The sequence below is a fragment of the Neoarius graeffei genome, chromosome 9, assembly GCF_027579695.1.
Source record: "Neoarius graeffei isolate fNeoGra1 chromosome 9, fNeoGra1.pri, whole genome shotgun sequence".
Lineage (NCBI taxonomy): Eukaryota > Metazoa > Chordata > Actinopteri > Siluriformes > Ariidae > Neoarius > Neoarius graeffei.
The window spans coordinates 40,998,270-41,014,612 of NC_083577.1; the positions used below are offsets into that span (position 1 = coordinate 40,998,270).

At 43.5% G+C, this 16,343-nt stretch overlaps 1 protein-coding gene across 1 annotated transcript in view; it reads left to right on the forward strand.

The window, feature by feature from the left end:
* The first annotated feature begins 1,060 nt into the window (after positions 1 to 1,060).
* The window catches only part of rftn2 (raftlin family member 2), a 35,146-nt gene continuing 19,863 nt past the window's right edge, over positions 1,061 to 16,343 (forward strand). Inside the window, exon 1 of the mRNA XM_060929492.1 lies at positions 1,061 to 1,584. Coding sequence (XP_060785475.1) covers positions 1,446 to 1,584 — 139 coding nt within the window. The 5' untranslated portion in view covers positions 1,061 to 1,445. The remainder of the gene's footprint in view (positions 1,585 to 16,343) is intronic.

Sequence of the window (16,343 nt, forward strand, 5' to 3'; positions counted from 1 at the left end):
CCATTCAAAAAACGAGCACGGGATTTAAAGGGACTATAGCCATAGGACAGGGAGTGAGAAGGTGTGCGCGTGTGACAGGGAATGAGAAGGTGCGCTCGCCCTGAATTTCTCTTAAAGTGAAGGCAGAAGAACGTTCAGCGCCTGGCCAGGCTTTCTATGTATTAATTTACATAGACTTTTTAATATGAAATATAAATAAGTGTCTTAGACAATAGATACTATTTTACGCTACTGACTAATAATCAAAACTTTATGTGGTTGATGCTACAGAAGAAGAGGGTTATGCGCATGCGTCTACTTCTTCTATTGTTCTGGTGTCTCCGATGGGACCGTCTTACAGCGCATGTAGAGGTGTGGCATGTGTATTGCATCGTTTTCAGCAAGCGTTGCGTTGCCATATGAGCCTGATATTTTACTGATCCGTTGCCCATGTGGACGCGATATTTAAAAAAAAAAAAATCTCGTTGCCGTGTGGATGTAGCCTCAGACAACCATTCACACTCACAGTCAATTTAGAGTCACCAGTTAACCTAACCTGCATGTCTTTGAACTGTGGGGGAAACCGGAGCACCCGGAGGAAACCCACACGGACATGGGAAGAACATGTAAACTCCGCACAGAAAGGCCCTCGCCGGCTACGGGGCTCGAACCCGGACCTTCTTGCTGTGAGGCGACAGCGCTAACCACTACACCACCGTGCTGCCCGAGTATGTACATAGTGTAGGAAATATCGCATGTGTTGTACGCTATGATCCCCCACAATCCAAAGACATGCAGGTTAGGTTGATATGGGACGGCCTTGGGCTGAGGTGCCCTTGAGCGAGGCACCTAACTCCCAACTGCTCCCCGGGCGCTGTTAGCATGGCTGCCCACTGCTCTGGGTGTGTGTGTGTGTGTTCACTGCTTCAGATGGGTTAAATGCAGAGAGGAAATTTCACAAGTGTGTGATGAATAAGGTTGTGCTTTCTTTCAGTTTAAGGATTGTGTGCCATCATTACGCATGCGCACTGAACAGACAGGTCTGGCCCCGCCCCCATTCACCGCCCCGTCATTCACGTCCCTCTCCGCCTCTTCTCTGCAGCCGTGAGGGAGTTTGGCTTTTTGTTGGAGCTGTGAGAGCGCTTTTGGTCTGGGAGACATTTCTTTACCTCACAGAGTTATTGAGCACAGGATATCCGGAGGGTACAGCTTCTAACAGTAAACTTCTGACTGTTTAGGGCTGTTTTTTTGGAGTTCAAATCGACTTTTCCAGTTGTTTTTTTAAACCTCCGGTTTTACGACACAACTTTTTCCGTCAGGCGCGCGCGCGCAGCACTTTGTGTGGTCCAGTGTTTACGGAATCGAGAATGCAGAATTAGGCTCGTGCCCGAAAGCGCGCTGTTTGCGCGTGCTCGGGAGTCGGTTCGGGTTCTAGAGCGCGCGTTCACACCGGAGATCCCGCCAGGATGGGATGTGGACTGCGGAAGCTGGAGGAGCCTGAGGACAGCAGCCCGGGCAAAATTTACTCCACCCTGAGGAGACCGCAAGTGGAGACCAGAACCGACACCGTGTTCGAGTACATGCTGCTGGACTTCAGCTTAGAAGGTCGGTCTGGGCTTTGTGTTCCTGAGGAGCGCCACGATTCATGGTGATGTGGCTTAAAGCAGATACACACAGCCTTTATTTTTAAATCTATTTCTGAGTGGAGAGTATCTCCATCCTTCACTCTCGTACGCTGCAGAAATGGGAATAAAATACACTACCGTTTAAAAGTTTGGGGTCACCCAGACAATGTTGTGTTTTCCATGAAAAGTCACACTTTTATTTCCCACCATAAGTTGTAAAATGAATAGAAAATATAGTCAAGACATTTTTCTGGCCATTTTGAGCATTTAATCGACCCCACAAATGTGATGCTCCAGAAACTCAATCTGCTCAAAGGAAGGTCAGTTTTATAGCTTCTCTAAAGAGCTCAACTGTTTTCAGCTGTGCTAACATGATTGTACAAGGGTTTTCTAATCATCCATTAGCCTTCTGAGGCAATGAGCAAACACATTGTACCATTAGAACACTGGAGTGAGAGTTGCTGGAAATGGGCCTCTATACACCTATGGAGATATTGCACCCAAAACCAGACATTTGCAGCTAGAATAGTCATTTACCACATTAGCAATGTATAGAGTGGATTTCTGATTAGTTTAAAGTGATCCTCATTGAAAAGAACAGTGCTTTTCTTTCAGAAATAAGGACATTTCAAAGTGACCCCAAACTTTTGAACGGTAGTGTGTGTGTATATATTTTTGAGAGTTAAAATCGACCGCAAAGTTGGGATTCGAGCTGAGCCAGCCAGTCCTGAGTGCGTGACGTCACAGCAGGAACCGGTTTTAAAGCTCCTAGGCAACGGTTTTCAGTTTATGCACATTTGAAACTTTGTGTTAAAAAACCCTGTATAATTTTCTTCTGGGTCCAAGAATTATGGGAGCGTTCGCCAAACTAGAGCGTGACGTAACATTGCGCATGCGCAAGAACCATTCGCAATAGCCGACAAAGTTGCATCATCATGGGCGGCACCGTGGTGTAGTAGTTCATTGTTACCCCTTTTCCACCAAATCAGTTCCAGGGCTGGGTTACAACTCGTTCAACTTGCGAGCCAGCTGAGAACCAGTTTGTTTTTCCATAGCTCGCGGTGCTATGGGAGCCATGTCATTACGTCGCTGTATACATCAGTTACGTCGCTGCATTTGCATAAACCTTGGCGTGAACATCGAAGCAACAACAACACGGAGAAGAAGCAGCAACAACAATAATAATAATGGATGACTTTGCGTTTGTACAGCTGCTGCTTCTCGTCGCTTAAAAATGGCGACCTTTCGTGGTCTTGCGATTGTTGTTGGTCTTAACAACTCCGCCCCCCAGCAGACATAAGCGGTTCTTTCCTCTGGCCCAGCAGAGAGTTGGTGCTAGCCTGGAACCGGTTTTTCTGGCCCAGAGCCAGTTCTTTGTTCAGTGGAAACAGAAAACCTGGTTCCAAACTAAGCACTGGCCCCGAACCAGCCCTGGAACTGCTTTGGTGGAAAAGGGGCAACTGTCACCTCACAGCAAGAACGTTCTGGGTTCGAACCCAGCGGCGAGGGCCTTTCTGTGTGGAGTTTGCGTGCTCTGGTTTCGCCCACAGTCCAAACACCTGCAGGTTAGGTTCTAAATTGACCGTAGGTGTGAGTGTGAATGGTTGTCTGTGTCTATGTGTCAGCCCTGCGATAACCTGGTGACTTGTCCAGGGTGTACCCTGCCTCTCACCCATAGTCAGCTGGGATAGGCTCCAGCTTGCCTGCGACCCTGCACAGGATAAGTGGCGACAGATGATGGACGGTAATCACACAAACTACAGATACACTACATATTACATGTCAGTTTAATAAAACACTAAGGTGTTTCTGGGGTTAATTTTTTCTCATTATTATCTCCCCGTGTCTGTCTCTGGTTTCCCCCACAGTCCAAAGACATGCAGTTAGGTTAATGTGGGGTGGCCTTGAGCGAGGTACCGAACCCCTGACTGCTCCCTGGGCGCTGTAGTGTGGCTGCCCACTGTGTTCACTGCTTCAGATGGGTTAAATGCAGAGGATGAATTTCACTGTGCTTGAAGTGTGCATGTGACAAAGGTTTCTTCTTCTTCTATCATCACCTAGTTTTCGTAGCGATTTATTGCAGTATGCAAGTTCGTTGCCAACTGATGCTAAGCAAAGATATGCAGCAAAGCTTCTGTACAACAGTGGCACCAAAGTTTTGCCTGATCCTTACACAGTTACAGACAAACGGGACCCAAATCCAAGCACTTGACCTGACCTTTGGCGATATCTACCTGTATGTGGTTGACACGCCTTCAATATACACAAAAGAATCAATGAAAGCCTACAAGTCTCTTGATGCATACAAGTGTTAATTATTCAGTTGTTTTATTGAAATACTCATTTATATTTGCTTTTTGTGCCTAATAATAAAGACATAAAGATTTAAATAGGCACAATATAATCTTTGAAACATAAGTTAATGTTGTTGCTTCACACGCGCACACCAAAGATATACAGTACTAAACTTAAGCAAGTTCTATATTTAGAATGCACAAGCAGTGTGTTAAATCCAGGCTATGCTATTTATCTTCAAATACATATCATGAAAAGTTCGACCAATCTTCTAATGTCAAATATTTATACTGCAAAAAGGACATAAATTTGCTGCGAGTGCGTTTGCGGAAATCGTACTCTTGTGTACTGCATACAAATCAGCTGCTCGTGCGTTTTTACTCATCTTTTGGTTGATATCTAAGCAATGTCATAGCACAACAAATTAGTTCTGATGAGGAAATTTTATCTAATATCATAATATTAAACTGCAAAACAAAATAATAAAAAATCATGTGTCTTACCAGATATAAAGTGTCGAAAGCAAACACGGTTGTTAGTAGGTTCCCACTTGTCACGCTTAATTGCTGCGATCCAAAGTTTTCAGCGAGCTTCAGGTTTCTTTGGTATGCGGTAAAATCTCTTGGGATCATTCTTATCAAATCTGTATGTACAGCCGATAACACGACACTACCATAATTAATTAATGACCTGATAACTCCGATCGGCCATTTTATAAATAGCTTCTTGCCAACCAAAACATCACGTGAACATTTTGTGACGTCACGGCGAACACGCTCATTGTTAATAAGTAATAATTAAAATAAGTTGGCGCGGATCGCGGCGAATTTCTGCTCGGCGATTATCGTGACCACTCGGCACGTGATGTAATTCAAGGCAAACAAACCGCTTGAGTTGAGTCCACTTCCGTTTATTTGCATTACCATTCGGCTTGAGCGCAGACGTGCGTTCGGGAATTTCCAAAGAAAAAATATGACTTATAGGGTAGTCGCACTAGAGGCAGAATGAGCCGGAATGCCGTCGGAATGAAAATTCTTCGTATGTTCCGGGATATTTGAAGTACATTCTAAGTATTCGAGCTGCATTCTCTTTGAATTCTTAGACGTTTGAAACATATTCGGCAGCTATTCCGGGAGCGTTCTGACTGCATTTGAGGTGAATTCGTACAGCATTCGAGGCACCTTCTGACCAGACTTCGGGTGGTATTCGGGCAGCAATTGAACCGCACTCGTACGGTATTTGAAGTGCATTCTTAATATTCTTACTGCATCCTAACAGCATTCTAGGTATTCCTACTGTGTTCCAACTACATTTGAACTGCAATCGAAAGCTAATATACCTGGAATGTGCAAGAATCATTCGGGGCGGGTTCGAAGCGCATTCGAAGTATTCAAACGGCGTTCTTACAAAGCTGTAAGAATGTTGGTCAGTTTGAAATTCCCGCACGAATTTTGAAAAAATTTTCATTCCGGCTGGTTGTGCTTGATTCCTGCTAATTCTGAATAAATGTGACGGGGCCTTTATTGTTGTGCAGTGAACTGTAACAACAGGACCGGTTCAGGAAGAAGTTTTTACCTTTTTCCGAGAGAGGAGAAGAGGTGGAGAGAGTGAATTGTGTGTGTGAAGTGAGAGGGTTGGCAGCCTGTTTGCCTTGAATAACGTCACGACGACTGTCCCCTGGCGGTAAAAGTATGTGTAAGTGAGATGCAAACAAACCTTCGGAACTTGCTCAAACCAGTATATTTTAACCGTTTTATTCAATTTTATAGTGCAAATTAGACACCAGCAAGATTGAATTCGCTTTTTGGGTCGTTCTTGTAGAAAATAAAGTTGATATTCTAAGTTCCACCTCCGACCCTTGCCTATGACCTTTAAGGCCAAGGCCTTGGACAGCTATAGACTATAAATAAAAATTTATGGTGAAAGTAAGAAATACCGTTACTGACTTGCTCAACTAAGACTGATTTGACTTCATTGATTGTGGGTTGACTCTCATTAAAACAGGATAGACATTATAACTTATGCAGCATACATGTACATGCATACATTTTCACTGATAAAACGTAAGAGGCTAATTAAATAATCAGATGAACTGAGACAATCACATTCTGAAGCAAATTAAATAATCTTATACCGGTAACTTAAACACACAATACAAGTTACATGTATTAATCTAAATGCAGGTCAACAATGAGTGTTTTTGTTGTTTTATATCCAAATGAGAGTCGCATCTTACCCGTCTGTGTTCTCGCTTCTTGAAGGCCGACCTTGTGGCCGATTGTTGAAACAATCTGACTTTCGTTTGTTCGTTCAGTTCTCCATTCATTCGCTTCTTCCACGTAAGGGCGAGATGGCAGCAATATCCAGTTTAGAAATCAGACGGCTGGCTCACTCATTTTCTCCATACTGTGTATTCTGCCATTACTGCTCGGCTCAGGCAATTACTAAAACCCTGGACGGAACGGGACGTCACCAGTTTTAGCAACAACTGCGGGGAGGTCACTGCCTGAGCGATATGTCCCGTCCCGGGTTTTAGCAACAACCCTCGGCTCACGCTCCAGGAGGACTGGTGCAACTGAACTTACTTTAAAAAAATAAATAAATGAAATAAATATTCCTTTCTTGTAGTTTTCTTTTTCTTTAATTGTTAGTACTGCACGCTCTTTCAATACAGGCTTATAGCCAACGCTCCTCAACAGATCAGAGGTCTTGTACGAGTCTTCAGTAAAATGAGCAGAGGAGAGACCACTTCATAGGCGCCCAATGTGCCCGTGAACTTCTTGCAAAATGCGTCCAAATCTTTGCAGTTTGAACATCATTGGACCATGAATGCAACGTAAATCCACCTTCTTTTGTGTTGCTGCACCCGCCAGCAACGCTATGTGGCATGGCGATAAATTAGCTCAAAATGAAGGATCGGAGTTGCAGTCAGCTCTGTGTTTTAGTATAGCGGAAATGGCAATGAGACTGATTGATAGACTTCCTGCTGTGACGTTACGGACGTCAAGGTCATTCACTCAGACCGCTACCTATATAAATCACTTTAATCGTAAAAATTACTATATTAGATTTATTGTCGGCGCAATCTTGAGGTCTCAAGGCATTTATAAATGAAAGTGAGGCCATGGCTCTGCGTATGTGCTTTAAGTCTGTTTATTTCTAATGCCATCTTTTTCAGATGTGTAACTCTACTAGCCTGAAATGCCTGAACTACAGTGGGCAAATGTGGCATTTTAGCTCAGCTCAGCTGAAGGTGATAGATCTTCCCAGTCCCATTTCTCATAGCAAAAGCAAGGTCAAATCTACAAATAGGTTAGAAGGGTTTTTCTCCTTCTCTTAAGGCAAACGTGGTGCTTTTCACATTTAAATCTTCACCCAGCATGCTCCTGTCTGTAGACCATGTGCACAGTTCTTAGGCCTGCTCTTGATGTTCCAGTGATCCTATACAGAATAGAGATCATATAAACAAATCTGGGAGCTGCGTCTATTCGAAATGTTCATATCACACACTGCAGATTGGTGTGTGCATTTTTATTTTTTAATAAATATCAACCACTCCTTGTCCACCTTCATAGGACCACCTGTACATCTCATTTCTGCAGTTATTCAATCAGCCAATCATGTTGCAGCAGTACAATACATAATATCATGCAGATACATGTCAAGAGTTTCAGTTAATGTTCACATCTAACCTCAGAAGTGTGGTCTCTGTGATTAACTATTGGTACCAGATGGGCTGATTTGAGTATTTCAGAAACTGCTGATCTTGCACAGTTTTCTGTGTACACAGAAAGGGCAAAAAACATCCTGTGGGCATTGGGTCTGCAGGCGGAACCACCTTGTTGTTGAGGGAGATCAGAGGAGAATGAACAGACTGGTCTGAGCTGACAGGAAGTCTATAGTATCTCTCATAATCGCTGCAATCATGGTGAAGAGAAACGCATTATCAGAACACACAGCATATCAAATGTTGAGGTGGACAGGCTACAACAGCAAATCATATCAGGTCCCTTTCCTGTCAACCACGAACAAGAATCTGGGGATATTATGGGCACGGGTTCTATGAACCTGGACGGTTGAAGACTGGAAAAAGACTTTTTAAGCTATTCAGCTGTCTAGTTTGAGTCAGTCTGTGCCCGTGATGGCTTCAGATTCCCGTTCTTGGCTGGCAGGAGGGAACCCAATGTGGTCTTCTGCTGTTGTAGCCCATCTGTGTCAAGGTTAAAGGTTTTGTGCATGCTGAGATGCTTTTCTGCTGGCCACAGTTATAACTAGATAGAGCGTTGATGGGGATGCCTTCACCCGGTAGACTACACGCCTTAAGTTGTGATTTGGGGATGGACATTTGACCTCACAGTAATCTTGACCTGGTGAAATTACTTGTATTAGCCTTGGAGATATTGTGTTCACAAGGTTCCCGGACAGACATTTGACCTCACAGTGACCTTGACCTTAGACCTTTTGATCTCAAAATCTAATCAGTTCATGTTTTTCCCAAAGCGCACAAATGGTGAAAGTTTGGTGAAATTTCTTTCATTAGCCTTTGAGATCACGTTCACAAGGCTTCGGGACGAACGCACGCACGGATCACAAGGTTTCAGGACGGATGCACGCATGGACGGACGCACGCATGGACGGACGCACGGACAGACGGACAACCCAAAAACATAATGCCTCCTGCACCTTATGGTGGCTAGGGCTCGGTTCAAAAGATCGATCCACGATCCGATATCGATTCACGTTCAAAAAATATGAAATCGATTCAAAAATGTGTGGATCGATCTCTTCCAGGTGGCTATAGGCACTATTTTCTCGACCGCGCAAGGACCGCTATAAAAAGCGGGTGCCGGCAAATGAAACTGAAACTTAAGAACGCGAGATGGCTGAAGCTGCACAGCTAAAATCACCGCCTGGCCTGAAAGCTGATGTATGGCATTACTTTGGATTCAGACGTTATGAGGACAGAGACGAAGTCGACAGAACAAAAGCAGTGTGCAAACTGTGCCACATAGAGGTAAAATATAGTGGCAATACAACCAATCTCCGCAACCACTTATCCAGGCACCACGCCGACACAGTTTCAGCTAAACCTCCGGCGAATCAAACTGCACTGGAGAAGGCATTTGGTGTTAAATTACATACACAAACACGTATGGGGCTGTTCCTGTCAATAGGGACAGTTTTTACTTTAAAGTGACAATCCAGCAATATTTAAGTAAATCGATATCGAATCGGATCGTGACCTTATGAATCGGAATCGGATCGATCCAGGAAATCTGGATCGATTCCCAGCCCTAATGGTGGCGGAGGCATAAAAGGTTATTATATGGGTTACTGTAGACTTCCTGGTAGCTCAGACTAGTCTGATCATTCTCCTCTGACTTCTCTGATCAACAAGGCGTTTCCGCCCACAGAACTGTTGCTCATGCAATGTTTTTTGTTTTTCACACCTTTCTGGGTAAACTCTTGAGACTTTGTTTTTGTTTGTTTTATGTGAAATTTCCTCAGATTCCTGTTTTTGGCTGATAGGAGTGGAACTCAGCGTGGTCATCAGTTGTTGGAGCCCAATACATCGAAGTTTGATATCTTGTGCATTGTGAGATGCTTTTCTGCTCACCGCGGTTGTAAAGAGTGAATATTTGAGTTACTGTAAACTTCCTGTCAGCTCAGACCAGTCTGTTCATTCTCCTCTGATCTCTCTCATCAACAAGATGTTTCAGCATGCAGACCCAACGCACACAGGATTTTTTTGTTTTGTTTTTCACCTCATTCTGTATAAACTCTAGACTGTGTGAAAATCCCCAGGAGATTAGTGATTTCTGAAATACTCAAACCAGCCCTTCTGGCACCATCACCCATACCACAGTTATAAAGTCAGAGTTATTACATTTTTCCCTATTCTGATGTTTGATGTGAACGTTAACTGAAGCTCTTGACCTGTGTCTGCATGATTTTATGCATTGTACTGCTGACACACGATTGGCTGATTGGATAACTGTATCTATAGGTGTTTCAAATAAAGTGGGTGGGGAGTTTGTATTTAAAGGTGAAGACGCCGTTATTGTCTGACGTCTGGTTGTAACTAAATGTTCAGTTTTTTCCATTAAAGCTGTTGTAAGCAGTGTTGGCAGCTGTTGCTTGACTTCTATTGAAACATCGTTCCACTTTCAACTCCGACCACCAAAGTGGAACATGCAGACAAACGGTGCAAAGGAAAGATAGTAGAGCAGACCAGCAGAGCATTCCCATATGGAAAAGATGTGGATAAATCTTGTAAAATTTGTATGTCCTTTGTCTGAAACTTGTATGTAAAGCATACAACAGTGAAACCAGTAAATTTGAACAAAATGAAACTTGTATGATTTGCGTATTTATCAGAACAATATATGACACTAATGCAAACGTGGCCACTTTCAGGAGTAAATCATATTCCTTATGATGCACAATACATTAAACATAAACTGAAGGTGATGGAAAGTTATATATTTTTTTTAATAAGTTTCTTCTATTTCTTTTCCATATGGGTTTGTTCAACCAGATTTCAGGTTGAGAAATTTTAAAAACCTGTTGCGATTAAATTTGTGGAATTCTCTACGTGTGCAACTGCTTCACTGGATTAAAGGTTATGGACCTGGCTACTTAATGTAACTAAAATAAGTAAAGATGAAGAGTAAAGGTAACAGTTTTAAAAAATTATGAAAGCATAAAGTACCAGAAACAATGATCTGTGAAGCCAAAGTTTTCACGCCCTTTGAAAGTATGGCCCGTATTTGTTCGGGGTGTCTTACAGTTTCCTAATTGGTTACTCCAGCTGTACTGTGATTAATTTGATATAATAGAGACAAGAACAATCACACATTTTATTTCGTATAGCATTGATTTTCAATATTTTTTTTTCCTCAAAGTATCCATCCATCCAGCCATTATCTGTAGCCACTTATCCTTTTCTACAGGGTCGCAGGCAAGCTGGAGTCTATCCCAGCTGACTGTGGGCGAGAGGCGGGGTACACCCTGGACAAGTCAGCAGGTCATCACAGGGCTGACACAGAGGTGGTGTTTACATTAGACTGTATCCGTCTCGTTTTCGTTGCGGATGCACTGTCCGTGCACATTAAAACGCCGGGAAACGACTCCACAGGCGGAACCACTTGAATCCGCCAGGGCCCACGTATTCAACCCAGTTCGTATCTGATCCGGTGCCAGGGCTCGAAATTAACTTTTTTTCTTTGTGTCCCCCAGTGGTCCCGAATTCTGTGTTGTATTGTCCCGAATGGAAGCAATAGTGTCCCCATTTTTTTCCTCTCTGAAATAACCAGTGGTTAATATTATCATATGAAGTTTCTATTATATTTGTAACTATGCGATTTTGAACCCTTTATATCATTTTTACAATAAGTCACAAGACACAAGCGACACATGTCCTATACATCATCTACTTCAAAATTACAGTTATTGCATTTTCAGTTTATTAAACTTTGGCGATCTCACTGTATGAATAGATACCCATTTATTTAAAAGGGGCCAACTAGCTCTTTCAGAAAATGTTTCAACTCACTACATCTGCAGTACACTTTAGCTGAAAATAAGACCCCTTTTATGTTTGTTTCATCTACTTATACCTTGAATATCTGTTGGCACTTATAAGGCCAACTTATCATTTCACCATTACCGTTATCCATTTTTATGTAATATACCTGTTGCCCCATTCAGAGATGTTTTGAAAGCCATCAGCCATACCATCAATGGATGAAATGCACACCCATGTTGCAAGCAGTACAATAGAAGGTTTGACCCAAAAAACGAAATATTTTAATCCAGTCTACAGTGTAAAATAAAGGAAAAACGCCATCCAATCATATCGAGGTACCACCTCAAAATGATTGGATACTGACACGTCAATCAGACTGAAGCCCGCGAGCAGCCCGGCCCTTCTGTGTGTTTGTGTGTGAGAGAGTGAGCAGTGTGTCACACAGAGCGCAGGATTCTCTCAGTGCGCTCCTTCCAAACAACGGGGATTTACACGAAAACGGAAGGAGATATTCACAAAATTCTTTCACAGTGAGCGCCACAAGGCTCTCCTGAACACACGGATGTAATTTTTTTTGTCTGTAGTGTAAAAAATGAGGTCACTAGAGCGAGTTAAAAACGAGTGACTTTTCTGCCACGTTTATAATGGGAGTCTATGAGGCTGCGCGGCTGTGCTCTCGTTACTTTCAGGCTTCTCATTCAAAAACAGTAAATCCTATCGCTCAGGTAGACACATTGTGTGAATCAGGACAAGTGTGGCTACTACTTTTGAGAAAATTGTGTGTGTGGAGTGAAAATTGGGGCTGAAAACACAGTTTAAATGAGAAAGCTTGAGCTATTTTTCCAAGCTCTCTACACTCTAACTTAACGAGCTCCACTGGTGTGTAACGCAATAGACACCCATTATAAAGCCGGAATTTCTCAGGCTTTATAAGGGGTAGGAGGGGTGGAGACGCGGGGGTGGCTTGCGGGAACCGTTATTCCAAAATCTTGTACTGCACCTTTAATGTAGAACTTTTTTTCTAGATCTATTTTTTTCCATTGTCCCGGGATTGTCCCAGATATGATAATTTTGTGTCCCGATGACATTTTTTATGGTCCCCGGGACATCGGGACACCGTTAGTTTCGAGCGCTGTCCGGTGCTGTGTAAACATTAAGGAACGAGGAAACGCAGTGCTGAGCTCTAGCTGACGTCGTCATTGGACAATGTCACTGTGACATCCACCTTCCTGATTCGCTAGCGTTAGAATTTCACACACAGCGGCTCAGTCCCGAATCACTGCTCGTGCGCTTCACTCGCGCGCTCTGTGAGCTGCGCAGGGCCGGAGTGCGCACCCTCCAGAGGGCACTCGCTGTTCAGGGCGGAGTGATTTGGAGCGCAGGAGGAAGCGCTGAGCCGCACTGAGGTTTATTTACACATTTCAACTTATTTACCTCCTTCAGGCGCTTAAACTCAGTGAGAACATGAACATCACAGCCAGGTGTGTTTATCTGCTGGAGAAGGTGTTCGCTTGCCATCCTTCCACTTGCAAGTGGTGAGTGACTTGCGCATGCCCGATATGCACTGGGATCATGTGACGTGCCGTCTAATTAGTCATGTGATTAGCATATCCGTGTATTGGCGTTGCTGTGTGCACGCGAATCGTGTATTGGCGTTGCTGTGTGCACGCGAATTGTTTTCAGGGATGTGATTTTTCCGCGAATTCGCGGAATTCCGCTTTTTTCACCTCAAAAGTTGAAAAAAAAAATGTTTCCGATTTTTCCCTCAAATCCACATTCGTATCCTATTCGTTCCGACTTTGTTTGAAAGATGGCAGCCTTGGATTTGCATCTTTATGTCTCGATCACGGAGGCTGCCATCTTTCAACTCTTTGTTTGAAGCGAGCGCGTTCATTGGTTGTTACAGAGCGATGGGCCAATCACCTACCTTGTTTCATCTCATTGACGTAATTACGTCATTTACGCAATTACGTCATTGAGATGAAACGAGGTACGTGATTGGCCCATCGCTCTGTAACAACCAATGAACGCGCTTGTTAGCTGTATGTAAGCTCGCTTCAAACAAAGAGTTGAAAGATGGCAGCCTCCGTGATCAAGGCGTAAAGATGCAAATCGAGTTAAAGAAAGCGACAGAATAGTGAAAAACAAGTTCCGCTGGGAATGGTTGGAGAAAGAGGTTGCTACAGACGTTGGACATAAGACTGAGACATTTGTTCAGCGATTTCGTTCTTTGGGGAGAGGGCAGAGGTCTCTGGCTGTCAAGTTTGAGGATACTATCCCCAAACTCATACATGTCAACCTATACGGAATGTCCGTATTTTATACGGTTTTCATTCAATAAACGTAGTATACGGGCGTATGAATAAAGTTATACGGATTTTTTTTTAAAAAACTTCAATATTTATTTAGAGCTATAATCAATTCCCACGATGATAAAATAGCGCATAACATTTACAAACGTACTGTACACTACAGACAGCCAGTAAAGAGTCTTATGAAATCGCGCGTTATCTTGTGGTAGCGAGACTTCGTTCCACTTCTGATCATGCGCACACCGCATTGCGAGAATCCCGCCAACCCGGAAGTAACATTTCCACCTGAGCGACTTTCACTAGCGACTGAAAAGATTCTGAATGGGCACTCCGGCAAGATCAACACAGACACTTGCTGTGACATGCAGCCTCGTGAGGTATTGGTGCAGACTGCTAAAAAAAAGCTGTCATGGAGTACAATTCAGAACATTAGAGTGACACTTTGTGTTTTTGTCGAACATTGGAGCTTTGTATTCATTCTGAAGGTTTATTGTTATTAATATTGAATAAAAAGTAACTTGGATATATCTTTGTTAATTATCATTCAAATTTTAGGCAAATTATTTTAATTTGCATCTTATACGGATTTTATAAGGGAAATACGGATTTTGGAGGTTGGTTATACAGGTTTGAGTGACCAAAGGTTGACATGTATGGGATACTGGGACCTCCCCTGCCCGAACTACGAGCGTCCAAAGTTGGGCTGGAGCCCGGGATAGAAACAAAACCTAAGCGGAGCGCCGCAGCTCGCCTCGGGGCGAATTACGTCCCAAGGCGCGGGGCTAGCGGGCCCTGCTCGCGCTGGTTCTTTGGGGGGGGGTGAGTGAGTGTGTGAGAGAGTGAGCGTGTGTGTCAGAGTTGCATGTTGACCATTAAATTGGCTTGAATTTGTTAATCATGACAAGTTTTTTCTTGTGTGTTTTGCTTGCCATTTTAGTACAATTTTTAAGTCAGAAAACCCCAAAACCCAGGAGCTTCGGGGGGCTTCCCCCCCTTGTCCCCCCACCAGGGCGCTGCCCTGGACCAGCTGGGGGCCTGGGGCCCCCAGACCCCCGCCTAAGATTTTCAGATAATTTCACCAGCCCCAAATCACATCCCTGTGTTTTAAAAACGTTAATCTGATGATCCGCTGATACGGTCTAATGTAAACACCACCAGAGACAAACAACCATTCACATTCACACCTACGGTCAATTTGGAGCCACCAGTTAACCTAACCTGCATGTCTTTGGACTGTGGGGGAAACCGGAGCACCTGGAGGAAACCCACGCAGACACGGGGAGAACATGCAAACTCCACACAGAAAGGCCCTCGCCGGCCCCGGGGCTCGAACCCAGGACCTTCTTGCTGTGAGGCGACAGTGCTAACCACTACACCACCGTGCCGCCCCCTCAAAGTATCAATTTTATTGATATCTACTAGAATGCTCAATAAAAACCACTCACAGCAGCTTTAAGGGGTATTCATGGAAAGGAATAACTTCAGGGTGAATCTTATGTTCACACGTGGACAATATTTGAATATGATAGTGTTGGGAGGTGTCTTGATGGATGGAGGGATAGAACAACCCATCCATCCATCCATCCATTCCGACACCACTCCTCATTCCAGAGCCACAGCTGTTCTAGCACTTTGTCCTGCACAATTTATAAAGTATGTCTCTCTTCTGTAAGCCAACTTCAGAGAAAGCATAAAGAAAGTTCTGCAAGAACGACCTTGCATCCTGCTATTATATACTTTTCAGCTGTAAGTATATAGGGATCTTTGGTCTCCTCTACTTGTGAAGATCTAAATGGTCAGGAATGGTTGAGGAGGAATTTAATTGGTTTGACGCAAATTAGTGCTCATCTTTCCCTTAAAAGTAAACAAGAAGAGGTGGATTGCAGGAGGATTTCTCAGATCTACCTAACAGCTTCAAATAACATCTGAAATCAGGCTGTTCTGTGAATGATTTAGTTTGGATGAATAACAGCAAGAGTTTTCTCTGCCATTGAGCATGCATTTGTGTGTGTTTTAATGCTGGCTGATGTCTGATTACCACAAAGCTATTACCCACAATGCCAAGAATCCTCATCTTTTGGGTCTCCTTCATTGCTACCTTGATCTCCAGAAGCATAGCGATCTCAAAGTGAAGCGAGAGGATTAGCGCTGCAGTCGGACGCTTTGAGAAAGCGTAGAACTTGCAATGTGTGTAAACAATCAGCCTGTGTCCTGACTGTAGACAAGATTAATTTCCAAGTTTAATCGTTCATGCAAAAGTGTCGACAGACTTTTAAACTTCATAAACCTCGTGACACAATGCCAAAGTTAAAAATTGCTCACTGCTTGTAGAAGTCTGTAGATTATACGCTTTATATGGTATTTTTAGCCCACGGTGGTTGAGTATATGGTGCTGAACCAACATGGGCCCAAACAAGTCAAACCTTTATTGTGCAGCTGTAAATCATTCTCAAATGTTTTTTCCCCCCTCGGTGCTCAATAGACGGTGCATATCTTTTTAGCAGTGTTTTTCATTAATTCCATTTACATTTATTCATTCGCGCTCTCAGCTTTCCTGATTTTGGTAGTCTAGAGCTTTGACCACTAAGACACCGGCATCCTCCA